The 26788-nt window shown below is 42.6% G+C and overlaps 1 protein-coding gene and 1 pseudogene across 6 annotated transcripts in view; both read right to left on the bottom strand.

Annotated features, from left to right (window-relative positions):
* Positions 1-26788, bottom strand: part of Cep57l1 (centrosomal protein 57 like 1) — a 69281-nt gene that overhangs the window by 27997 nt on the left and 14496 nt on the right. For 3 of the 6 annotated variants that reach the window (XM_052751522.1, XM_052751518.1, XM_052751524.1), the window contains exons 2-4: positions 7283-7442; positions 5684-5863; positions 4006-4127 (exon numbers count right to left, since the gene is read on the bottom strand). The exons of 1 other annotated variant lie outside the window; for it this stretch is intronic. In XM_052751522.1, coding sequence (XP_052607482.1) covers positions 4006-4127; positions 5684-5863; positions 7283-7442 — 462 coding nt within the window. Of the gene's footprint in view, positions 1-4005; positions 4128-5683; positions 5864-7282; positions 7443-8301; positions 8521-26788 lie in introns of all 6 variants that reach the window. 2 more of the 6 variants (XM_052751519.1, XM_052751521.1) reach the window with 1 other exon arrangement.
* LOC128118693 (nucleophosmin-like) lies at positions 19929-24842 on the bottom strand (annotated as a pseudogene).

Consider the following 26788-nt stretch of genomic DNA (forward strand, 5'->3'; position numbering starts at 1 on the left):
CAGAGATCCACCTGCCTCTGTCTCCCAAGTGCTGGGATTAAAAGCGTGTGCTACCACCGCCTGGCCTCAAGAGAAGACTGTATTCAGACTGTGGCATGGTTATTGCCTACTGCATTGAGAGAGCAAACAGTGGACCAGACAAACATGAAAATGTGCAGTGCAGTCAAGAAGAGAGCACTGAGCAAATGCCGGGTTGCGGCCGAGGTGGGATGGACAGTGATGCTAAGTGTTAGAGATAACAGTTCCATTAAAGAGAAGCCGAGTCCTGTCCTCGGGACAATAGGAAGGGTGCTATGGGGGTAAGACCTGAGCCATGGAAGGTTCCAGCTTGTGAAAACGCAAATTCATTTGAAAGCTGAGGGTCTGAACTGGGAACGCCATTAGAAGAAGGGCTCACTGTTTGCAAACAACTCTGTAGGCACACAGAGACCACACTGGGGTCCAAGAGCTCCAACCACATCTTGGGTTGGCAGAAGAACTTGGCAGTGTCATCCACATGGTCTTGGGTTTGCATAAATGAAAGATGGAAGAGTGAGAGGTCATCAAAGTCTGCACCAAGATGCCTTAACGACCACTGAAACTAGGCAATGTGTGGCAGGTTCCAAGTTCCTGCAAAGGGGCCCGGAGAGGCTACTGCATGAAGCAGTCAAGGTGAAGCCTAAACTGCAGTGAGACTCCAGGATGTTGGAGATGTCAACATCATGGGACATCGCAGGAAAGTCACAAGCGTATAGTAGACCTGGCCCAAGGGAGAGGCTGTGTGCTGCAGGCAGGAGAGCTGGAGGACATGACTCCTCAGAGAGGCTGTGTGCTGCAGGCAGGAGAGCTGGAGCACATGACTCCTCAGAGAGGCTGTGTGCTGCAGGCAGGAGAGCTGGAGCACATGACTCCTCAGAGAGGCTGTGTGCTGCAGGCAGGAGAGCTGGAGCACATGACTCCTCAGAGAGGCTGTGTGCTGCAGGCAGGAGAGCTGGAGCACATGACTCCTCAGAGAGGCTGTGTGCTGGAGGCAGGAGAGCTGGAGGACAGGACTCCTCAAGGCTGTCACCAGTCACCACACATACAGCACAAGTTTGGTGCTGGCCCTGCTGACTTTCAGTCTTGTTCTGGTTGATCTTTTCTTGTATGGCCCCACTCTTCTTTTGTAATGGAAATGTCCACTCTATATCACTGCATGCTGGAATTCTTTGTGATTTTATAGGAGCTCAAAGTGAAGAGTTTGTCTTGAGTCTCAGAAGGGATTTAGGATTCCAGAACAGTGTTGGACTGTTAAGATTACAGGCACTTACAGAGATGGACTAGGAGTATTTTATACTATGAGACGACAGTGAGACTTTAGGAGGCATGGGGTGAAGTGCTATGATCTAAAGCACATCTGCGTGGGTATCAGGTTGATAAGGCATGCGACTGTGGTGGCTAATCTTCACTGTCAACTTGACTGGACTTAGAATCACCATGGAAACACATTTATAGGTATGTCTATGAGAGTGTTTCCAGAGAGGTTTAAATCAGGAGGAAAGACCTACCCTGAATATAGGTGGCATCATCCCATGGGCTGGGGTTCTGAAGTGAGTCAAAAGGAGAAGCAAACACTAGCCCCCATCTCTCTCTGTGTCCTGACTGCAGAAGATGTGATGTAACCAGCTGCCTCATATTCCTGCCGCCATGCCTTCCAGCCAGGACGGACTACTACACTGTAAACTATGAGCCTTCCTTTGCTTTAGTGCTTGGGTCAGGAATCCTGCCATAGAAATGCAGAAAGCAATACAATCAATGAGCTACAGCAAAGCTTTCCCCAACCTAGAGAAAGAAATGGACATCCAGTGTAAGAAGCATCCCCCGCACATATACACACAAAGGTAGTTAGTCCAACAAGGGCCCATATTTCCTGAAATTTCCCCTTCTCCTTTTCGCTAATTAGCCAATCACGTCAGACTGTGAGGTCAAGCTCCCACCAATGGGAAGAGATGCAACCACCACCCCTGCCAGGGGTAAAAGGCAGGCTTGCAGGCTGAGTGCTACTTCTAACCCAGTTTGGATTCTAGAGCACCCTTTTTTCAAAAAGAAATCATCTTGCCCTATTACTTTCAGGTTCATATGCTCATGTGTTCCTTTGTGCAGCACTGAGACGTCCCCCCCGCCCCCCAAACTTCCAAATACAAGGGGTACTCAGGACTCCAAATTGACATGCCTCAAGAAGAACCACTCCATGACACATCACAGTCAAAAGACCAGAACTCCAGAAGAAATGATATTCCAAGCAGCGAGAGAAAAACAGCAGCAAAGGCAAACCCATCAGAAAGTCAGACCTCTCAGCCAGGAAAAGCCCGGAAGCCAGGGAGCATGGAATGATGCATTTTAAGTTCCAACAGCAAGTAATTGCCAACCAAGATGACTACATCCAGAAAAGCTATCTTTTAAAAATGAGTGAAGAAATACATTTGACAAGTACAAACTCAAGTCATTTATGACTAAGCCAGCACTGGGAAAGATGAAGAAACTCAACACACATGCCATAAAATCAACACAAATATCAGCTTTTCTTACATTAGTTGTGAATATCCAAGAAAGAAACCAAGAAACAATTCTACCCACAGGACGGAGAAGTGGGGTTCAGTGGAGGACTTTGTGGCTGGGAGTGTGGCCCTGGCCTCCACTTCATTGCTGACAGCAAGGTTTCACTTCCCTGTATGTCCCTGCTATGAGGCCACAGGCCCAAAGCAACCATGGACAGAAACATTTAAATGGAAATAAACACTGTGTACTTTCTTTACTTATCTATTTTATTTATGTATTTCTATTTCTTTTGAGTTAGGGTCTGTCTATGTAGTTTTGGAACTCACTATGTAGACCAGGCCAGCCCTGAACTTAGAAAGATTCACCAGGCTTTGCCTCCATCGTGCCAAGCTTAAAGGTGTGCGCCACCACACCTGGCAAACTTTTCACTTCATGAGGTAACTATCTTAGGTGCCTCTTGACTGTACATATGATTTTAATCTTTAGTCAATTTTGCAAAGTGCTCAGCTACCACATCTTCAAGAATTACTTCTACATCAGTCTTCCTCTCCATTTAACACCTCCAGTTATATATATATCCGGTTAGATCTTTCTTGCTCTGACATGTTACCTTTTCCTATTTCCTGAATGGACTATAACTTTGTCCTTTTGTTGGTCTGGGTGGTAGGTGTCCATTTCTTGAGTTCCAGCAGATCTACAAGTTCTAAAATTCATTTTTAATATTTAGTTCATTCTCAAAGCTGCTTGGCCATATTATGGTTTCTAACACTCTAAAGAAAACGTCATCTTCTTCCCCTGCCTCTTTTTCCTTTTGATACAGAGTCTAATTATGTTGTCCAGAGCAGGCTCAAGTCTTCCACCTCGGTGACTCCTGCTTCGGCTGCACGGCCACCCCTGCCTGTCCTGTGCTGGCATCGCTTCCTCAGCACTAACTGTGGGAGCGTCTCTGCGTCCTGTGGATGCCCATCCTGCTCTGAGTCCCAGCTCAGCTTGTCTTCCAGGCTGTCTGCTTCCTTACTCAACTTCACAGAGCACACAGCCTGAGGTTTCCTAGGCTTGCTGCTCTATGTAGGCCTTACGCTGATTGCCTGAGCCAGAAGGGCAGCTGTCAGAGGTACTGTCTCAACTGCCCCCTCTGAAGTCACAAATGCCTTCAGAAGGAACGAGCCAAAATATCAGGCCAACCCGTGGGGATTTACATCTGTACACAGTCTGAATCAGTCATTATGCGCTACCTGGTTAACTCATGAGCTGCCTCCCTCCCCCCTCACCTCCCCCACCTCCTCCCTTATTTCTTGTGCTCTTCTTCAGATTATCTGTTAATTTTTTCTTGTTTTCATTGCAAGGCTGCCAGCCTAAATGGTACAGTCTACCATCGCTTTAGGTGAAAATCTCCTATACAGCCTTATATCTCCCTTTGGTTATAATAGGAAAATTTCCCCAGATTACATTCTTCAAAAGACCATCCTCAAAGGAAAGAATGGGTACCTGCTGTTCTAGGATCATAGCCTTTTCTCGTTCTACGTTGAGAACCATTCTCTTTGTGTATTCGAGTTGCTTCTCTAGAAGAACACAACGAGACTGGGCTGAGCTTAACTGGATGCTTATATCTATGAAAGACAAAATAATGAGTTAATTAGCTGATTATTACATAGATTAGGGATTTAGTCATAGCGCAAACTCAACCCAAAGCTCAAAGTGACTTTGTGTGTATGAGGTGTGCGTACACACACAAGCCAGAGGAGGATGTCAACTGTCTTTCTCTGTTCCCTCTCCCTTATTCCCTGGTCAGGTCTCTCACGTGACTGGAGCCATTGGTTCAGTTTGCCTGGCTGGCCAGCAAGCAACTGTGCTCTGCCTCTCTTTCCCGCCACCCCAAGCTGGAGGTCTGGGTACTCCCAGCCATGGTCAGCTGTTTTAGAGGGGTGCTGGGGACTAACTGTGGCCTCCTTCTTGTACAGTAAGCGCTCTTACTCACTGACTCATTAATGGGGGTCTGAGAACAACCTGTGGGTTTCAGTTTTCACGTTCTACCATTTCAGTCCTGGGAATCGAACTCAGACCGTCAAGTTTGGCAGCAAGCAGCCATAGAACTGGGTCTCTCCTCTACTCCTCTTTTTGTTTTTATAAAAAAAAAAAAAATGTGTGTGTGAAGCAGTCTTTCACTTTGTAGCCCTGGCTAGCCTGGAACTTGCTATGTAGACCAGGCTAGCTATGAACACACAGAGATCTGCCCTGCCTCCCAAGCACTGAGATTAAAGGTGTGCCCACCAAGCCTGGCTCTCTCCTCCCCTTCGAACTACTGACCACTCAGTTAATTCTAAGAGGGTAAGTAACCAGTTTTTAATCCTTTCACTTTCATTAGTTTAATGTTGTTCAGTCTCATTTTTTTCTCATTCTTCATTCTATTTGCAAGGTGAAACACAAACAGGCTTTATGTATGTGGGTGAATGTTTTATCAGGAAAACAAAAAAGTTTGAAGAAAAAAATTACACAAAGAAATCACACTCTAAATTTCTTATCGAATGCCCTTTCCCTAATTTCCACAGAAGTCTCTACCTATCTATCTATCTATCTCCTTTAAATAGTCCTATATTCCTCAAGTTGAATAAAATTATTTTCCATTCATTTTTATTTTTATGTTGTTTAATTACTATCATTGCTTTATATTTCAAATTAATGTCCAGCAAAAATATAAAGTATTATTATGGGTTTAGCTGGTTTTATGATTCACTCTAAAAATATTATAATTTCTCAACACAACTTGCCTAAGTTTTTTCTTTTGACTCGAATATTTATGAACTGGGGGCTGGGGATGCAGCTCAGTCTAGACTACTACAGCCCCTGGACTGCACAGAGTAAGCCTGGTGGTGCACACCCAAAATTATGGCACTTGGTCTGGAAGCAGGAGGATCAGTCGTGCAAGTTCAAGACTTCCAGGGGGACGTGTAAGACCCTTGCCCCCAACAATGTATTTGTGAGCTAGGATAACAGATATAATGCAGGCAAGTTAAAATTACATTAGCTTTCCACAAATATTAAAGTGCCTCACGCGTTCTATGACAGTAAGAGCAGAGATGTTTGGGTAAGTCAGTTTCCCCTGGGCTTACTGCTGTCGAACTGAAGGCTCTGGCATCCCCACGTGCTGAGAACCATCGTCCTTTACCTTTCTTCTGTTTAATCAGTTCCTGGTGGGCTAGATTCCGCTCATTTGTTTCATTCTCCAAGGCCTTCTTATACTGCGCCGCCTCTCGGGACAGAGAGTTCAGGCTGTCTTCAGCCTGAGTCCGCTCCAGCTCTAGACGGTAGATCTTTTCCTGGAGCGTTTTTAATGCTGAAACAAGTGCTATTGAAAAGAAATTTGCTTGATGTTTTAAGTGAAAGTTTTTGAAAACTTAATAATAATAATAGTAACTTGGGCAACAATAAAAATGAATAGTGTATATTTGCTAGTAGCCAGAAAATATATAAGTTGATATATAATACCCATAAAATGGAAATGATTCTATAAAGGGATACACTTTCTATGGTGTATCTTGTAAAAATAATAACCTACTACTGGATTAAGTGATTTCTAGGACTGAAGCACTTGATACAAGTGTCACCTGGGAGGAGGAACCTCAAGTGAGAAGATGCCCCCCACCAGACTGGCCTGGGGGAAGGCCCGCGGTGCACCGGAGGGAAAGCCCGCGGTGCACCGGAGGGAAGGCCCACGGTGCACCGGAGGGAAGGCCCATGGTGCACCAGAGGGAAGGCCTGTGCTGCGTTGTCTGACTAATCATTGACGTGGAGGGCCCAGCTTACTATGGCCGTGCCCTCTCTGGGCCGCTCATGGGTACTATAAGAAAGCAGCTGAGCAGGCATGAGGAGCAGACAAGTAAGCAGCATGCCTCCGCAGTCCTGCCTTGAGTCTGCCCTGACTTCCTTCAGGTATGGATGGAGTTCCACCTGAGAGTTGTAAGTGAAATAAACCCTCTCCTCACCAGGCTGTTTTGTCACATCCATAGAAACCCTACCTAAGACAGCAACTATTATTACAGATTTTTTTTTTGAAGGGGAATGGTCAGCTCTTATGAAGTAATTTGTAAAGCATAAAGTATTTCTGGAGTCATAAATGTTTTCTAATTCAATTTTAAGGTTCTCTTAAGTTTATGTTTAAAAAGTTGCAATAGTCATATTTTATAGTTACGTGGACATAATGGCTTCCAAAGTGATTTACAAGGATAATTTTGGATATGTGAGTTCTGACTGCTGCTTGAATATGATACAACTCCACTTCACTCACTAGCATTGTGATTACCTAGGTTAGAAGGACTCCAAATCTGAATTTTTATTCTATCTTTTATTAGTTTATTTATTTACCTTTTTCTGTGTAGTCCTGGCTGTCCTGGAACTCACTCTGTGGACTAGGCTGGCCTCGAAAGGAAATCCGTTTGCCTCTGCAGCCAGAGTGCTCAGATGAAAGGTGTGGGCTTTAAAACCAACCTGGCTTTGACTTTTTATCGCTAAGAGTAGTTTTCTGTTATCATATTTTTATGACAAATGTGAAATATTTATGAGCTTGTTATATTAATCTTTAGCTTATAGCTGAAGAAGCCAATATTTTAAGGAATGGTGAAGGCTCACAGGTCAGCAGCAGACTCGTGCTTACCAGGTCTGTGAGTATTTAATACATAATCACACTATTTTCTACACAACAACAGTGAGGTCTGTTCCATGCCATGTCCTGCTCCAAATTTTCTGTAAAGTTTCATATTAATATTACCTTGGTTGTTTGGACTATTAAACATTTTAGAAGTGACTTCTGAATTTACAGGGTGGCAATTCTGAGACACTTCATTCTGGGTGAACGATGGAAGATACATTCTTTCTGGAGGGTTAAGATAGCTCCCAATTACACTTTGTGATAATTCAGAATCCATTGTCTGTGGAAAACAAAAGAGACACAGTATACTGTCACTGTTTCCATCTGAAGGACAGATTCAGTACATAAAAATGATGCAACACAGTTATACACTACATAGTTTTATCTTTATAAACTTAATTATCACAACTTCAACTAGATTAAACTCAGCAGTAACAGAAAGAAAAATGGCTGCTGAGGTAGTTTGAATGTAATAGCCCCATAACTTATAGGGAGTGGCACTATTAGGAGGTGTGGCCTGGTTGAAGTAGGGGTGGTCTTATTGGAGGAAGTGTGTGACTGTAGGGGTGGGTTTTGAGGTCTCCTATGCTCAAGCCACACCTAGTTCAGTTCACTTCCTGCTGCCTGCAGATCAAAATGTAGGACTCTCAGCTCCTTCTCCAGGACCATGTCTGCCTGCACAATGCCATGTCCTGCCATGATGATAATGGACCTCTGAACTTAAGCCACCCCAATTAAATGTTTTCCTTTATAAGAGTTGCCCTGGTCATGGTGTCTCTTCACAGCAATAGAAACCCTAAGACAGACTTGCTCATAGACCACACTGGTTATGAACTTATAAGCCTCCCTCTTCGGCTTCTAGAGAGCAGGGATTGCAGGTATGTATATAGTGCATCTTGGAATTTCCATATTATGTTTTCATTTTTTTGCATTAAGAGCCAGGGCCTTGCGCATGCCTAACAGGTACCCTACCAGTGAACTATATTGTAGCAATTCCTGGTTTTAAATTCACATTTCATAAAAATGAGGAATTCTTTTAGGTTCATTTTCAATCATTTTCTTCTGGGAATGTGGCTCAATGTTTGCCTAGCATGTGAAAGCCCTTGTTTTGACCTTTTATGTCACAAACAAATACACACCCACTCTTCTGCAAAGATGATTTCTGTTCATTCCTGGTAGGTTTCTGCAATGTCTGAACCCCATTTAATTAACTTTTAGATGAAGACTTTTTTTTTGATGAGATATAAATTCAAACTTGAAATTCACATGAGCAAGGACTGTGATGAAAAGTTCTCAGGACAGAAGGGCCACTCCAATCAAAGCCAAGGTTGAGAATGGGAGTGTAAACAACCTGTGGACTGAGTAAGAAGTATGAGAACATAATTATAAACATAAGTACACTATAATTTCAAGCTTAAAAAGAGTAGTGACTTTATAAAACTACCTATAATGCCCATTAAATTCCAGAAACTCAGAAGCAACTTAATCTTCAATGATCATTACATAAAATGTGTTAATAGGCTCACTTATCTTATAGTTAATATACTGATCTTTTGACATTGAAAATGATCTACTGAGTGTAATATATAATTAACTTTAAGACAAGCTTTTGTACATTTGAAAGAAAAAAACTCCCTCATTTTGTGCCATCACAGTAAGATGAATCCTGGCAAGAAAAATGCAGAGCAAACTTTTGATAAGTGGGATATTTTGCATGGTCCTATAGTGAAGCCACATTGGTTGCGTATAATATACAGAAAAAAATAATTATATAGAAAAACCAAGTAACATTGATCAATTGATTCAAATGAGCATCGCCTGTGAGGAGCAGTGGTTACCACATGTTTCTTGATAGGCAGTCCTAAGAAGCACACACGAACCCCTGAGCTGGCCAGGAGCACATCTGCATAGCAAATGGGGAAACATTACAAAAGCCCCAAATGGCAATCATTCAGTTTTTAAAAGGGAGGAGGTGGGCGGTAATTGCTTTCTTCAAAAGTGTTAATGTCATAAAACACAATCATATATCCATATGTACATCTCAAAGAGCTGAGAGCAACCTCTCCAGAGAGTGCTGAGGCCAGTGTACACTCATCATCCTAGCACTAGTCCAGGCCAAGGCAGGAAGAGCATGAGTTTGATGCTGCTAGTCTGGGCAACACAGGAATACCCTGTCTAAAACAAATAAACAGAAAGAATAAAACATAGCCAGCAATATTTACCAACCTAAAAATCTCCATTGGCAGGTGAACAAAATGTAGTATTATAATGTACACCCAAAGCAGAATGCTAGTCTTGAAAAGGAAGCAAATTCTGACATACCGTCTATTAATGACCTTAAGGATATTATGTTAAATGAAACAAGCCCTACACAAAATGATGACACCTTATCATTACATTTATAGGTGGTATCTTAGTCCAACTCAGAAACAGAAAGCAAATGGTGGACCCAGAAAGGAGTAGGTTCTACTTTCAGTTTTTCCAGAGTAGGGTCTAGGGATTGGATGCACAGCAATGTGTGCTGGGGGAGAAATGCGTCAAGACAAGGTAAGATCTATGAGTTCCAGAACTAAAGCAAAGAGAGTGCCATGATGGGAGTGCAGAAGGAAAATCGCTCAGCTTTCCCTGACAAAGTCAGAGTGGACTTGAAAAGGGCCATTTAGATAAATAGAGCAGAATCAACAATCAGACTTTTGCACTCTCTCACAACCCACTAAAACAAGATTAAAACAATTTCCAAAGAAAAATAAAAACACGCAAAGAGATCAGGAGAGTAACTACCACACTCTGGAAAAGAGCCAGCAGATGTATAAATAGCCATGAAAAGGCAGACTCCAGCCCAAATGAGTAGAGAGACTTAACTTCAGACTCAGAAGCCCAACGTCTAGGAAACACCTACACCTCTTTAGGTGGCAGTTAAGACTGAAGAGTAGAGAAGTGGGTGAAACTCAGACGTAATCACATGCCCAGCCCTCCACTCACCCCCCACCTCTTCCAGCAGCCTTCATCTGGGTGCCATACCCTCAACTGGGAAGAGCATAATCTTTGTTTCTTTTCTGTTTTTTCTTTTCCCACCTCTTTCCCTTTAAAAAGATTTTTGAAGGACTGTCCCGCCTTGTCTTGGCAAAGTTTGGCAGTCACTTTCTTTTGTGTCCTGCTTGTCCAATTTGGGCAGCATACTGTCAGCAGTCGAGGCAAGGGCAACTTCTTGCCCAGTGGTTAACTTTTGCCACAAAGAAAATAAACTCCATATGGAATTTCTTCAATGCCCATCATCTTCTCTGAAGTAGATTGGTGCTGCCAGGAGCCAACATGTCTCACCGTCATAAAAACAAAAAACAAACAAACAAAACCCAAAATACAAAAACCCTTATGTTATTAAAACTTCTTAAATGCCATATTCTGTACATCTCTGAAGTGTTTGAAGACGACCTATCTATCTAAAATATATTTCTGTTTGACCTTGAAAACATACTAACACGACAAGTTTGATTGTAATAAGTGACTACTAACTTGCATTTCTTTATCATCCTATATAGTTTTATCCTATTTCTATATCTCCTCTTTTTCATTTTAGAATGAGACCCCTGAATCTAACCTCCTTTGTCCAGCTTTTTTCCTGACCATGACCATAATGACTTGCAACCAATACCCCTAAACTATGGCAAATATCCATAACCCACTGAATGACCAAAAACTACCCACCTCACCTCTTGGGAATGTGGGCATTGTGTTCTTAAGGTAACTTTCTGTTTTCTGGGGACAATGGCATCTTTAGTGAACCCTGCAAAAAATTGGGATAATTGTTGAATCCTGGGAGAGCTAGCTGTAACATTTGTTGTCCAGTCTCTGTGTAATGGGAAAGTGCAGGGCTTATCTGAAGTCTTAGCTAGAATAGTCTGTGAGGCTGGAACATCTCAGCTAGCCACCTTGAAATTGTCCTGAGCAGTTTGTAGTCCAAAGCTGATCTTTAGGTGGTATTTGTCAGCTTAGTGGCATTACCACAATCCAGGTGAAATCATCATTGTGGGTCCCATCGTCCTTTTGGAGACTTCAAAGGTTGCTGTTAGGCATGGTCATGGTTCACTGCAGAAACTAAGACATTTTAAATGTCATATGCAGCAGATCTCAAAGAGGTTAAAGGACTATAATTTGTTATGTACATTCAGAGTACAAAAACTTTAATTTCTAGTTACCTGATAGAGATTCAAACCTGAAATCATGTACAGGAAGCTAGATGAAGCATTTTTCTAGAATTAGTACTATATATGACCATTAACATAATGATAAAAAGTTTAAAATACATATATTAATCTTGTAAATTTTGATATAATAATCATACCTTAAGAAAAGTTTTAAAGAGTCAAAATAAAACCAAAGGATCATGAGTTTAGTGGCAATAGAATAGTCCTTTAATTTTGGTTTTTCTTCTGTCCCACATCAGGTGGCTCTTCTGACATGAGACAGAGATTTTGCATTTTCCTTTTAACAAGCATGTTGGGTTTAGAGAAGGAGAGAGTCACATTCCAACTCCAAAGCCAGCTTCAATTTTTAATTGGACTGGGACTACAAAAAGATCATTTGTATTATATGTCTGTAGAGAACAGCAGAAACAAACATTTGGGAAGATGTACGAAATTTTATCCTGTTGGAAATGTGATATACCAACAGGCTAATTTACTCTTTTTCTTGGGGCATTTTTTTCCTGGATGACTTGTCCCTCTGAGTGCTGGGATTAAAGGCATGTGCTACCACTGGCTTTAAATCTATAAAAGATTATATTAAGCCTGGCTTAAATCTATAAAAGAAATACAAGAAAAAAGTTCATAAAGAATATCAAAAAATAAAAATTAGTAAAATAAAAGAGCAATATCAAATGTGAGTCTTTTCTATCAAATACTATAAAACTTGCATCTAAGACAAGGAATAAAATCTTTGCCTCCCCTTTATGCAGATGTTTTAATACCCACCCCCATTGCTCCATTTTAGGAGTTTGATGACCTGGACAGTGACCTCTTTTTCCTTCCTTCATTTTCTGTGCTCCAGTTCTTTTCAGACTAACCAGCTGAATAAGATTGTGAGGTTGGACCCCAACCAAGGGAAAAAGTACAGCCACCATCTCACTAAAAACCAAATGCACTTCCTGCCTCAGTGTGTGCTGGCTCTTCTGGATCACACCCTCTAGATCAGAAGTAAAGTTTTCTTGTCCCAACACTTCAGCTGGAATGGTGGTCTCTTTCTCTATGATCCTGAACTCATTTCTAACAAGCATATAGCAACTGAGAAGTAACTTGCCCAAGGTCATACAGCTACTAGATAGCAGAGCAGGGCAGTGAAAGCAGGCAGGCTAGATCTGAGGAGGGATGACTCAGTGGTTTAGAGTCCTTGCTGCTTTTGCAGAGAATCCAGGTTCAGCTCCAGCACCCACCTGACTTGGCTGATAACCATCCATAGCTCTAGTTCCTGAGGAGCTGGCACCCTCTTCTGACCTCCAAAGGCACCAGGCACATACATGGGACACTGACATACATGCAGGCAAAATATTTATACACATACAATAAAAATATTGTCTTTAGCAGATCTATGTAAGCTGTTTAGGTGGTTCAGCACTCAAGAATGGTTTGAAGTAAAATAAGCATTTGAAAGTCAGTGATGTATAAGTGAATATTCATTTAGAGACCATACACGTGGCCCATCTCTAAGTGTGCCCTTCAGTTACTTGGTAAAGAATGCCTCTTATGGGTGGTGGTGGTGCACGCTTTTAATCCCAGCACTCGGGAGGCAGAGGCAGGCGGATCTTTGTGAGTTTGAGGCCAGCCTGGTCTCCAAAGCAAGTTCCAGGAAAGGTGCAAAGCTACACAGAGAAACTCTGTCTCAAAAAACCAAAATAAATAAATAAATAAACAAATAAATAAACAAACAAACAAATAAATAAATAAATAAATAAATAAATAAATAAATAAAATAAGAATGCCTCTTAGGCCTGACCCAAGTTCACATAAACAGAAATAAATACTTTATATTAACTCAATTGAGTCTTATGCAAATTGAAGATCACCAAAGAGGAATCAAGAGAGAACTATCTCACATGACCTTTATTAAAGTGTCTGCACTGAGTGTGGACAGTTTCTGAAAGAGATGGAAAGGATCAAGGGAGTGTCTGGTGGTCAAACACAGCCTCAGTTCCATTATAAGATGCCCTGTTCTTTTGTGCACCACAAGAAACGACAATTCCAAGACAGAAGCGCTAGGAGAGCATAAAGACTAAAGACGCAATGAGGAACAAATGGAAAAGAAACCCATCACTCAGAAACTGACCCAGGTCGGTGAGAGGGCTCCCTGAGTGGAAGCTCCGGGCAAAGGACCCGAGTTTGCTCCCCAGAACCCACACAAAGGTGGATGGAGAGAACTGACTCCACAAAGCTACCCTCGTACCTCCACATTCATGCTGTGCCATAAGCAACCCCCATCACACACAATAGAAAAAAAAATAAACATTTTAAACATTTTTTCAAAATAAAAAAATAATACAAAGGAAGCTTGAAATTTTCTAGCTAGATGATAGATTTTTATATAAAAACTGATGTTCTGGGGCTGGGGCAATGGCTCAGTGGGTAAATTGCTTGACACACAAGCATGAGAACCCCAGTTTGAGTAGGCAGAACCCACAAAAAGCCAGGTACTTAGTGTCTGTAATCTCAGTGCTCCTAGAGCAGGACCAGAGACAGACAGGAGAGTCCCTGCAAGCGGCAGGCCAGCTAGTCTGTCGTAGGTAGCCCACAAAGAAATCCTGTCTCCAAGTAAAAGGCAAGGTCCCACAGTCAGCTGTCCTCTGACCTCCACAAACAAGCTGTGACGTGTGCCCACACTCACACATGTGATACATGGATACATATATACAAACATACACATGCACACACAAACACACAGAAAGATTAAAAAGGAAAGAGTTAATATCTAACACAGCTCTGCAACCTGAGTTCATAGTGTCAGCAAGGCCAAGAACAAAACCACACAATAAATTTAAAAACCTTTCAGACAAGAGTTTAATTGAAAACAGTCCCAAAGGGTAAGGGTGTAGCTCAGTTGTGGAGTACACTGTTAGCATGGGGAAGGTCCCTGGTTAACCTCTAGTACCTCCTCTCCCCACAGACGGCATCGAGTTGGTCCATCACAGGCCTCTCTGAAGTGGTTTGTGTCGCACGAGCAAATACCACAGATCTGTCCTCAATCCCAGCCAATTATAAACTGTCTCCCCACTTTAGAAAGTTTTAGAACTGCCAAAACTCCAAAGTATAAGCTAGTCTGAATGCTCAGAATCATTTTTCTCAGTGTGGGGCATATTTTGGGGTTCTCATTTTTACAAAGATTTTGATTTGTTTTTTTAAGTACAAAACAGACTATTAAAGAGCACAAAATTTCTTTTTCATTCTCATCACATTTAGCCATCTTAAAAATATTTTATTTTATATGTGTGTGTGTGTGTGTGTGTGTGTGTGTGTGTGTGTGTGTGTGTGTGTGTGTGTGTGCAGGTGCGGAAGAGGCCAGAGGAGGTGTTGGGTTCCCTGGAGCTGGAGTTACAGGAGTTAAAGGAGGTTGTGAGCATTACAGCTGGTGCTGAGAACTGAACCCAGATCCCTGGAAGGGCATCGGCCCTGGAAGAGCTCTTGACTGCTGAACCACTGCTCCAGGCCCACATTAGCCATTCTTATAAAAGTCTATTAAACACAACAAACAACAACAAAGTCAGAGCAAGACGGGGTGGTTCACAGCGGCACTGTCTGGGACCTCAGCTGAGACAAATGGTAAAACCCTGCACAGACCCTGGTAATGGTCCAGACACAACAGGATGAAGAGTCAGCTTCGTTCTTGCCAGGGATCATGATTTACAGTCCCAGTATGACAAACCATTTTTCCTTGAACTCAAAGCCACCAACTTAATAGTCTCATTATATTCAGAGTATCCTCGCTCTTTATAAAAATGAACAAAAACAAAAACTAACCCCTTCCTTCTCAGTGACACATTTTTTTTTTTAAAGTGCAGTCCAGCTTCAAACAGATTTGCCATTTTTTCCAAGGAGTGTGGAAACACTGAACAAATTACATTTGTTCTGGAAGCCTGTAAAACCACAAATTCCACTGTATAACAAGCACATCACCCAATAGTTAATACTAGAGGACTAAAAGTCCATCGGTGAAAATAAGCACAGCTGAGAACCGATCGCTGTAGGAGCTTGTGAGGTCAGATGTGTGACCTTCCAAATAAACCAAGTATACACACACCCAGGCTCTTCCGTGCCTCAGCAGGTAGAGGCCCTCGGCCTTCTCACACTACCATCCTGTGCATAGCAATTGCTATCATTTGGATTGACTCCTATCCTTACCAAAGCATCACCCTCACTCAGGAAAGCTATAGCCTACCTAGGAGACAATGGGTACATATCTATGTCTGTAAACATGTAAGCACAGGGATTTTTTTTTTTTTTTTTTTTTTTTTTGAGACAGGGTTTCTCTGTGTAGCCCTGACTGGCCTGGAACTGGCTCTGTAGACCAGGCTGGCCTAGAACTCAGAGATCTGCCTGCCTCTGCCTCCTGAGTGCTGGGATTAAAGTCATGCGCCACCACACAGGGATTTTTTTAAATACATAATACTTAACTTTTTGTTTGTGAGCCTAGCCTTTAACGGCTGAGCCATCTCTCCAGCCCAATACTTAACTTTTTAAAGTAACATTTCCCATAGCCTTATCTTCGGTTAAGTTTTCTCTCTCACAGACACACAGGAACATGGGCTCTATATGGTCACATTATAATACTGCATCTATGTGGATCTGAGGAAACTATTTTTAAAAATTAAGTTTCATTATCTTTATCTATTGGTATTTTGCCTATATGTCTGCCTCACAAGTATGCGTGATGCCCATGGGGGCCAGAAGGCATTAGATCTCTGGAACTATGGAGCAGGTCTTTCCTGCTGGACTTCCTGTGGGACTGCCAGCCCCCAAATAATCATATTACTAGTAATTATGAAAGCTTTGGCTTTAGCTTAGGCTTGTTTCCAACTAGCTCTTATAATTTAAATTAAACTAAACCTAAAATTGAACCTGTTTCTACTAGTCTACATTCTAACATGTGGCTTTTTACTTATCCTTCATTCTCTACATCTGACCTCTTCAGTGTCTCACTGGTGACTCCCACATGCCTAGATGATAACCCTGAGTTCCCCTCTCTCCCTGGAAGTCCCGCCTAGTCTATCCTGCCTAGCTATTGGCCATTCAGCTTTTTATTAAACCAATCAGGTATCCTAGGCAGCAAGGTAAGACAGTAGCACATCTTTACACAGTTTGCTCAAATGTCCTGCAACAGAACTGGAGTTCCATATGGTTGTGAGCCACTGGGTGGGTGCTGGGAATCAAACCCAGGTGTCTGGAAGCACAGCCAGTGCTCTTAATTGCTGAGCCACCTCTCCAGCCTCAGAGCCCATTGTTAATGTCAACAGACTGAGTAACTGTTAGGACAAAATCTTTTAGTGTAATTTACATGTAATACTTAGTTGAAAGTCTTTTTTTTTTAATGCCCATAATCAGAGGAGGGGTTTGGAGGGATAATTAATACCAAGGATATTTGAAAGAGCCATGTTGAAATGTACTATTTTTCCTACACACACACACACACACACACACACACACACACACACACACACACACACACTTACACACACACTCACACACCCAAAAACAGCTTGTTGAGTCAGTCAGTCCACACGGGGGAGTATGTCATCCCACAAGCCACAGTTGCCAAATAAAAGCCCAGTGCCAGGTGTGAGCCTCCTCCCTAACATTGGTCAGAGGGGTCCCCGAGATCTTGTCATTGCTCTTGGCTACCTACTACTTTCTGATTGGATTTAGGGCCCACCCCACCAGAAGGAATGCATGCTCTGTACTGACTGCGGAGGTCACAGGCCCCAGAAGTGAACCTGCTCCTCTTATTTTGCTAAATTCTAAATCTACCCATGGGTTAGTGCAGCTCTCCGACTCCATTAGGGAAGTTTCTTTGTCTAGCGGATGATGGTTAACAAAGACACGACATCCAAGTGCGGAGAGTGAGTGTCACGGAGCGGTCAGCACTCTTCCTAAAGGGACATCTCCATCACATCTATCCTGTGGCTTGGGGACAATGTAGCAAGGGGGAAAGAGTGACTGTGGAGGACCGAAACGAAACCATGTTTTCTGGACACGACAGGACGCCTACATTCAGGACCTCACAGCAGCTGTGGCCGCCTGTATAAAACCAACATGGAGGCTCAGGAGGCCTCAGCCCTAACTGAGAAGCAACGGACAGGTGATGGCTTCTGGGCAAGGGAGAGCAGTTTTCTGTGAAGGTGTGGCTCCTGGTGTGTCAATCCACACTCCAGGGGTATATGAGCAAAGTGGAGTTGATGGATTATTATTATTATTATTATTTTGGTTTTTCAAGACAGGGTTTCTCTGTGGAGCTTTGCGCCTTTCCTGGAACTCGCTTTGTAGACCAGGCTGGCCTCGAACTCACAGAGATCCGCCTGGCTCTGCCTCCCTAGTGGGATTAAAGGCATGCGCCACCACCGCCCGGCGAGTTGATGGATTATTAAGAAAAAAAAACATAAAAGTTGTGGGTTCAGGTGATGGGATAAGGAGGTGTGAGTGGATTGGGAAGGGTTGCGAGGGATATGATCAAAATACATTGTTTGAAATTCTCAAAGAACTAGTAAAATAATTTAATGTATAAAATAGTCCATAATATTATACAGAACTCCTAGAAGTTTGTTAAAAAAAAAAGTATCTGTAAGTAATAAAAATCTCACACAAAGGGCACAAATTAAAGGGTATTTCTGGACTGCTCACTGTGAACTACACCCACAGCTTTCTCATTCCTAAAGATAACTGCCATCAACAGTACTTAATAACAGACAAAGATTAATTATTTATAGACCACAGCACTTTGCTTTTGGTGACTTTCCTGTCAATCAGCAGGTAGTACAGGAAAAGGTTCTTCAGATGGGAGACACAGGTAAATCCTTTTGATTAGAGAATCACTGATTCGGTCCTTAGCATTATAGTGTGTGTTGAGTGTGGTATATGTAGGTGTATGTGCATACAGGGGTGCACACATGTGGAGGCCAGAGGCCAGATAAAGAAGTCAGGTGCCCTGCTCTATTATCCCACCTTATTCCTTTGAGACAGGGCACTCTTGGAATCTGGACTAGGTTAACAGCCAGCAAGCCCAGTGATCCTCCTCCTATCTCCGACTGTAACGGTGCTGGGGTTAAAGGTATCCATGCAGCTCACCCAGTTTTCCTGGTGTTCGAGAAGCAAGCACTCACATTCACTGAGCCATCTTGAAGCCCAGAGGTAGCTTTGAGTGATTGCTACTGTGGGATTTAGTTACACACTAATTATTTTCTTGGGCATCCCTAAGGGTCTGCATAGGGCTGAATCTGCATGGTTTCATTAAGGATTATGATGAATGGAACTAGGGTTCTTTCCTGTTTCAGCTAGTGGCTAGTGGCTTGCTATATAATCTTAGCTATGTTATTTCCACTCTCTTAATTCTAAAACTTGTCGAGTATATGTAGCTATACAGTGGTAGGAGTGGCCATGACAGTAAACTTTATCACTCTTTCCTGGGTGCTTTTTCCTCAGAACTGAGTTCTTACAAATACAACCTCTAGCATCAACTCCTCTTCCTTCCCTGTAGTGATTCCCCGACTGTGTTTGACCAATCTTCCCAACTCTTCGCAACAGCTGTCAAGTTTTCATGCCCTCTAAACACAAGACAATCATCTCTGAAAGTCCATGCCTGTAATCGCAGGTGGCAGAGGCAGAAGAGAGCACATTTAAGGGCAGACTGGGCAATGCAGCTGGACCCTGCTTCAAAAAAGATATATATATATTCTAAATCTCTACAGCTTTAGAAATGTTCATTTTACATTGACTTTTACTTTTATAATACATTTTCATGGTTCTATTCTTACCGAATAATATATATTCTGTATTATTTTGTAGGCAGGTAGCATAGTGCTTTAGGAGCAAGACTCCTTGAAGATGAATTATGTGGTATCCTAATAAAGTTTCTTAGATGTTCCCTCTATAAAATAGGAACCATAAGATTAACTACCTACCTATTTCAAAGAATTATATGTACTGAACCAACATAATGCAGCTGAGTAGAACCTGGTACTTCTAAAACAAATTAGTTATTGTAACAGGTCTGTACTTTCAATTGCTCTCAAATCTGAAAGCTTTGAGTATCATGTTTATGCTCAAAATGGTTTTGATCAGGGATGTTCAACTGGTAAAGTCTGTATATACATCCCAAAATCTAAAGCATCAAAATGTGTGTTCCCAAGTACTTCAGATAAAGAAAACCTAGCTTAGGCTGGGGAGGAGGCTCGTTTGGTAAAGTACCTGAGGAGCAAGCCGTTTGGTAAAGTACCTGAGGAGCAAGCCTAAGGGCTTGAGTTTGGATCCCCAGCACCCATAGAAAAAGTTGAATGTGATTGCAGACGTAACCCTAGAGTATGATTGTATGTGCATACCCACAATGCTAGCACAGTGGGGAACAGACTCAGGGTTCTCAGGTCACTGGCCAGCCAGTCTAGACAATCACTGAGCTAGTGAGGTGCAGAGTATAGAGGAAAATGCCTGACACCATCCACTGGCCTCCACACACACACACACACACACACACACACACACACACACACACACACACACACACACACGAATTCATATTCAACCTGTAATATTATCCAAAATTGTTTATACCCAATACTTTATAAATAAAATCACTGATGTACCTAATGATACTGAGAGACTACAAAATAGAAAAATCCCTCTGGACTCTCAAAATAACTTGCTATCTACTCCCCTACCCCCCTCTTTTTGATTCATTCAAAAATTTATTGAGCAGCTAAGGATACAAAGGTATTAAAACATGGTCAGAGATGAGGCACAAGTGTAGAAAGCAGTAAAGTTCTCTGCATCACAAGAGTGAAAGAAAAATGCTTTAGGAAAATAAGAGATTGCTTCCAGCGTGCAAGGGGGGAATGGATGGCCAATCAGGAAAGGGCATTGAGATGAGACTAGGAGACTTCAGTCTGGATTGTTGATGGTACTCAGTATGGACTATATTTGTTTCTCCTTTTCCTCTTTCCCCATCTTTGGGCTTAATTTACCAGTAGTGCCCAGGACTGTTCAATGCGCTTTTTCTATCCTTGCTTGCATTTTTGCCTTAATGTCGTCTACAGAACTAGGTCCTTTTGGTGTTTTAGGAGTTTTTTCCTGTTTTTTGAAAGACTCTTGACCCTTTGATCTTGGTGTTGATGGTTTTCAGTCTTTTCCATTTTGGTTTGATTTTTGTGCACTTTTGGCTGGGGTATCTCGTGCAGATTTCTTCACTGGAACTTTTTCTTCAGCTTCCTCGTCATCAAAATCATCATCATCATCATCTTCATCATCCTCATCATCTTCGTCGTCATCCTCATCATCCTCGTCAAGTTTTACTTTTTTCTGCAGAACCTTGTTACCACCCCCAGGAGCAGATCATTTTCCAGACATACTTAAGAGTTTTACATCCTCCTCATCTTCATCTTCTGACTCTGCATCTTCCTCTACAGCTACTAGGTGCTGTCCACTAATGTGCACAGGCCCTGACCCACACTTCAACCTTAAGACCACAGGTGGTGTAATTTCAAAGCCCCCAAGAGAAACTGTTGGTTGTACAGACATTTTCAAAGTTGCCAGTTACTTTAATTGGACTGCTTTTATAGTTCATTGCTTCTGCCTCTACGATGTGTAATTCGTCTTTTGCCCCTGCCCCTAAACTAACCGTTCTTAGTGATAACTGGTGCTCATTCTCATCATTATCCACCTTAAAGTGATAATCCTTGTCAGCTTTTAGTTCACAACTGAAAAGGTAGTTCTGAGGCCTGAGAGGGCTCATGTCCATGTCCATCGAGTCTTCCTTGAGGTGGAGGAGCGCTCTTCGGTGTGAGAGAAGTCGGACGGAGGAAACTGCCTACTGCTCCTCAGAACAGACACGCAGGACGGAATCACGCCAGGGCCCATACCCCTTTTTGTTTTGAGACAGGTATATAGACCAGGCTGGCCAGCTGCCTCTGCCACTCAAGTACCGGGATTATTGATGTGAGTCACCACGCTTCGCTAGGCTCATTACTTTCAATATTACATCAAACCAATACTATGTCTCCAGTAGGAAATCTGTAAGTGGTACAGAAGACAACTTTTCATGACCCAGAATGCTCAATTCCCGTAAGTTAATTTCCCTATGGTCATTTTTACGACGACCACACAATCTATCTATCTATCTATCTATCTATCTATCTATCTATCTATCTATCTATCTATAAAATATACCCAATGCCTTCCCAGCCCTCCGTTTCCTTCTCCTCTCAGCATGAGACCAAACCCAGGCTGGTGGGTAAGTGCTCTAGCACTGAGCTAAGTCTCCAGCCCTGGGCCCATCCGTTCTTAACTGACAGCATCACTTTTGGGTATGTCCTGATTCATTTGCTTTCGTTTGTTTGTTTGTTGTTCCTGCACATATACAACTTTTTAAAAATTTAAAAAATCAAGAACTACTTTCATTTTTCCAACTTTTAACAATGAATTCACATCCACCTGAACATCCTAGAGGTACCTAAAATTTATATCCAGAATGTAACATGTAATCTTCCTTCTAGAAACTGCTTTTCTTCCTATATTTTTTTCACTTAAAGATTTTTTGTGTGTATGAGTGTTTTGCTCACATTATGTTTGTGTACCACACGCAAATCTGAAGAGGGCTTCAGATCTCCTTGGGCTGGAGTTGTGATGGTTGTGAGCTGTGCAGGTGCTGGAATTGGACTCCAGTCCTCTGGAAGAGCAGACAGTGCTCTCAACCTGTGAGCCAAGTCTCCAGCCCTGCCCCTTCCTATACCCTTAACCTCACAAAACAGCACTGGCTCCCTGATCTTCAGCCCTCAAGTACTAAGGATTTCAACACTGCAGTGTTTCTCAAGTCAACCATCCTCCATCACTGACTACGTATTAGAGCTGCATCATCTATGGCCCCTGGAGGGATTCTCCTGCTACTAATCCTGTCTTAGTGTTAAGTATCCTACTGTCTCTCTGGAGACCCAATGGTGTCATTTCAAAGTTTAAAACTCTTCAGTGACTGCTCAGTGCCTTCAGAACCAAGATGAAACAGCTTGTCAGGGCCTCCCAGGCCTCTGACTGCTGGTTCCTTCATGTCCCTCCTGTCCACATTGCTCTCTCTTCCTAGAATACTGGGCTTCTGAACACATACCTGTAAGCCCAGCACTCCCAAAGGAGAGGGGAGAGGGGAAGATCAGAAGCTCAAGGTCATTATCCTTGGCTACCTGGCTACTTGAAGGCCAGCCTGAGTTATACAAAACCCTGTCAAGAACAAAACAGACAAGGAGGAAGCGGGGAGGGTCGGTGGGGAGGAGGAGGAACCCCGTTTATAAGTCCTCTTCATTAAACGGTAAGCCTTGAGGATAGGGGTCGTAATGAAATGCTCTCTAAACTGGAATGGATTAAAAGCAATGAGCTATTCCAAGATAATCTTAGGAGAAGTCACTTCAACAGCTGGGCATGTAGCTCAGTGGCAGAGTGCCTGACAGGCATACCCTAGATCACTGTAATTCAAGGTAAATGGACGTTGTGCATGTCATTTCCATTGGAGAGACTGTAGGCAGACCGTGGGGTAACCCAGCAGGTCTGTCATAATTCTGCTCCCGTTGGTATTGACAGCTCCAAGTTCCTCTTTCCAACTCTTAGAGCAAGCCCTCGGGGCTTTAACTACCCCGGCAGTGGACTCATCTACCTGCGATAAACCAGTGTTCCAGAGGGAGGGCCGGAGTCCTCTCCTGATGGAGAGAGGCACTGACGGGTGAGCTGTGCAGGCACCACTAAGCCTGCCCTTCTTTTTAAGCAGAGTTGTGGGCACAGCTGTTAAGGTCACAGTTTGAGGAATGGAGTATGTTGTTGCTTAGCACAGAGGGGCAAAAGGACAAAACCCAATTTTTTGTAGCTGAGATGGAAGCTTAAGTTGGTCAAAGTACATTTTACTTAAAATATACCTACAACAATGTATTATTCCAGTTCTGTATTAGTTTCCAACATACCTCCTTTACTTAGCTGGCCAGACCAAATGCTGAAATGCTGAGGGCCTGCTAATGTCGACCTGGCAGCCAAACTCTAAAAGCCTACCACAAAGGAGCCTGAGAGCCGGGTGTGGTGGCACATGTCTGTAATCCCAGTGCCTGGGAGACTGAAGCAGAGGAACTCTAGGTTTGAGACCAGCATTACTACGTAGGGGAGTTCTAGGTCAGCAGAGATACAGGGAGACCCCTCCCTCATCTCTAAAACAAACAAACAAACAAACAACAGAAAACTACCAAGTGTCTGCAATCCCTATTACTTGAGAGGCTGAGGCAAAGTTCATCACTTGGTTCAGGATTCAAGCTCAGCCTTAATAACAGAGTGGAGACTGTCTCAAAAAAACACCCTATGAGTTGGGCATCATGGCACACACCTTTAATCTCAGAATTGGGGAGGCAGAGACAGGCAGACTCTACGGGTTCAGGGCCAGCCTGGTCTACAGAGTGACAAGACAGAACGTAAGAGAAAACCACCCCATGAAACCCTGTTTAGACGTAGCTAGACATTACAAGTTACCACTTCTCCCAGAGTCTCTCATTCCACACAGGGACTATTTCATGTCAGCATAATTCACTTCATATAAAAATGACTTTTGCTGGGCAGTGGTGGCACAGACCTTTAATCCCAGCACTTGGGAGATAGAGACAAGAGGATCTCTGAGTTCAAGTCCAGCCTGGTCTATAGAGTGAGTTCCAGGACAGCCAGGACTAACAACAACAACAACAACAAGACATTTTCAGGAAAAAATGATTTCTAACATCAGTGTGTAATTTTCAGTTTTCATTCTACCTCTGTTCCAATAATGCCTGGCACACGCCCAACTGCTAGGGGCCAGAAGAAGAAAGAGAAAGAGGCCACAGTATTGAGGGCAGAAACAAATGCAACACTCATCAACGTGGCCCCTAAACTTGGGGTAAACGATTATAAGGTAATTTGGTACTCCATAAAAGGTAAGGTGGAATCCCCAAAGTTGCTTTTATCTCAGCAGTTAGCCAAATTTGCCAGTCTGGCCCAGACTAGCCAAGGCTAAAATAGACCAAGGCCTCTTTTATTTAATGTGACCAACTTTTATCCTTCAGTGAAGTTTCCTCCTGCACATAGTGGTACAGACTTCTATTTCAGTACTTGAAACACTGAGGCAAGAAAATGAGGCCAAGAGGGGAAGACAGTTAGTTCGAGACCAGCCTGGAGTTGGCCCATCTCAAAACACAGCAAAGCAAAGCAACACCCGGCCCTGCCACCCCAGATGAGAACTTGCTACCCAGTTACAAATTACAGTTTATAAAATACACACAAAGGCTGTAAAACAGCAAAGCTACAAAGATATGCACCATGGTAAGTTCAATCGTAGACTACATTTCTTGTGTAGGAATACTGCTACAGTTTCTCATAATTAAATTGTAAATTAGCCTGTGAAACTTCACTGTGCTAGCTCAGACACTAGTGTGTCCAGAAAGAGATCTGACAGACAATAGATTTTTTACATACTCTTCATTTAAAAAATAATAAATGCTCATTCTATAGAACTTAAAGGTTACACTAGAAAATAAAAAAAATTACCAATTTGGTATTATCCTGGTCTACCTAGTGAGTTCCAGGACATCCAGGACTATGTAGAGAGACCCTGTCTCAAAAAACAAAAACCAACAAACAAACAAAATTAACATTTTTATATTAGCTTAGTCTTATCATTTAAACCAAACTTGAGATTGGAATACATGTTCTTAAAAGTTGCTCTTTTTATTTAATGTAACATAACAAATGCTTACATGTACATTGATTAAAGTATGATTTTTAATGAGCATATAAATATTTATGTAAGTTATTTTCTCATTAAGATATATTTAACCAACTATAGTGTTAGGTATATGACAATTTGAATGTTTGTAACACTGTCAATGCCTAAAGCTGTTTCAAAGGAAAAGCATTACTAGAGCCTTTTAGGACTTAAACAAAGGTCTTAACTGTTACTGTGTCCTATGGCTAGTTCTCTCACCAAAAAGACTCTATTTTAGGAAAATTCCTCTAAGTTATATGTTCTCCAATGCTTTTGAAGACTACAGCTGAGAAAAAATAGAATCTATAAAAACATTAAAGTAGGAATGAGGGGCTGGAGACAGAGCTCAGTGGTTCAGAGCATTTGGCCGCTCTTCTAAGATTGCTGGAAGACATTGCTGGCCATCAGAAGTTGCAGCCTCCCCATGGCCTAGCAGCTCAGCAGCATGGAGCTCCCTCCCTCTAGCAAATCTCCAGCAGGACTTCTTTACCTGCCTTTATCTGAAGAATGTCCCTGGGCCTGGAGGACTGACCTTATCTCAAAAGCTGTCTCTAACAGAGGCCTGATTCATCTTTAGCTTGACCCTTGGCACAGATCCCTGCTAAGAAGACCTGGGCTAGGAGCTCTGCTATAGGACCCTACTGCCACCTACTAAGCCTTGTGATAGGAGTGGCCACTTAATGCAAATTAGGGTTTGTCCCCAGGCTCCCCAATTCCATATATTCCTTATACTCTGCAATAAACTTGAGCTGATTCACCAAAATCTGTCTCCCAGAGGGCTGTCTTCGTTCGTGACCATAGGCTGCCAAAGCTTTCTGTCGTCCCATCCGCCTCTTTCCCCTCTCAGCCTGGTGGCCAACAGGCCCAGAGGAGAAAGAGGACCCCCACAAAAGACCAAGGTTCAATTCCCAGTGCCCACATGGTGGCTCACAACCATCTGTAATTTTAGTTCCAGGGAATCCAGTATCCTCTCTGGCTTCTGTGAGCACTGCTTGTATGTGGTACATAGACATACAAACAAGCTAAACACCCATACCCATCAGATAAAAATAAAGGAAAATATTTACAAAAATAAGTAGGAATGATGCTTCTAGGTTAATGCCAGCTTGATTCTTGCATGTTCTATGACTCAAGATTGCTGCCGCCAGCTAGCTTTCATAGTGCAGGAAGGTGCTATGCACATTACTGGAAGAGAACAGTAATCATCAGTCATACCCAGCTGTACACCCTATGAACTACAACAATGACTGGCCTCCTAAGATATGGCCACCGGAGCAATGGTGGCATGAACATCAGTAGAATAACCAACCACTTCTAAGGGATTTAAGCTCCACAGGATGAAACCCATACTTGGCACCACGATCCAAAAACCTATGGCTATAGACAGGTCACAGGCTCTAGGAAAAAACCTACTACTATTATTTTGCTAAATGGATAAACTCTTTATGACTTATTGTCATATCCACACTGCAGCTCTCAATCCTCACCCGAGGAGCTTCTATTTGCGGTAGACAGTGTTTAACACAGAGGCCCACAGCTGGTGCTGAGAAGAAGGCTGCCCAAGGTTCAGCTATAAATGGAACATGACACTGCACCCTCTCCTCTCAAGGATCACCATGGAGGGGTGGG

This window comes from Peromyscus californicus, unplaced genomic scaffold (genome assembly GCF_007827085.1).
Source record: "Peromyscus californicus insignis strain IS unplaced genomic scaffold, ASM782708v3 Scaffold_22__1_contigs__length_63687245, whole genome shotgun sequence".
In the NCBI taxonomy this organism is placed as follows: domain Eukaryota; kingdom Metazoa; phylum Chordata; class Mammalia; order Rodentia; family Cricetidae; genus Peromyscus; species Peromyscus californicus.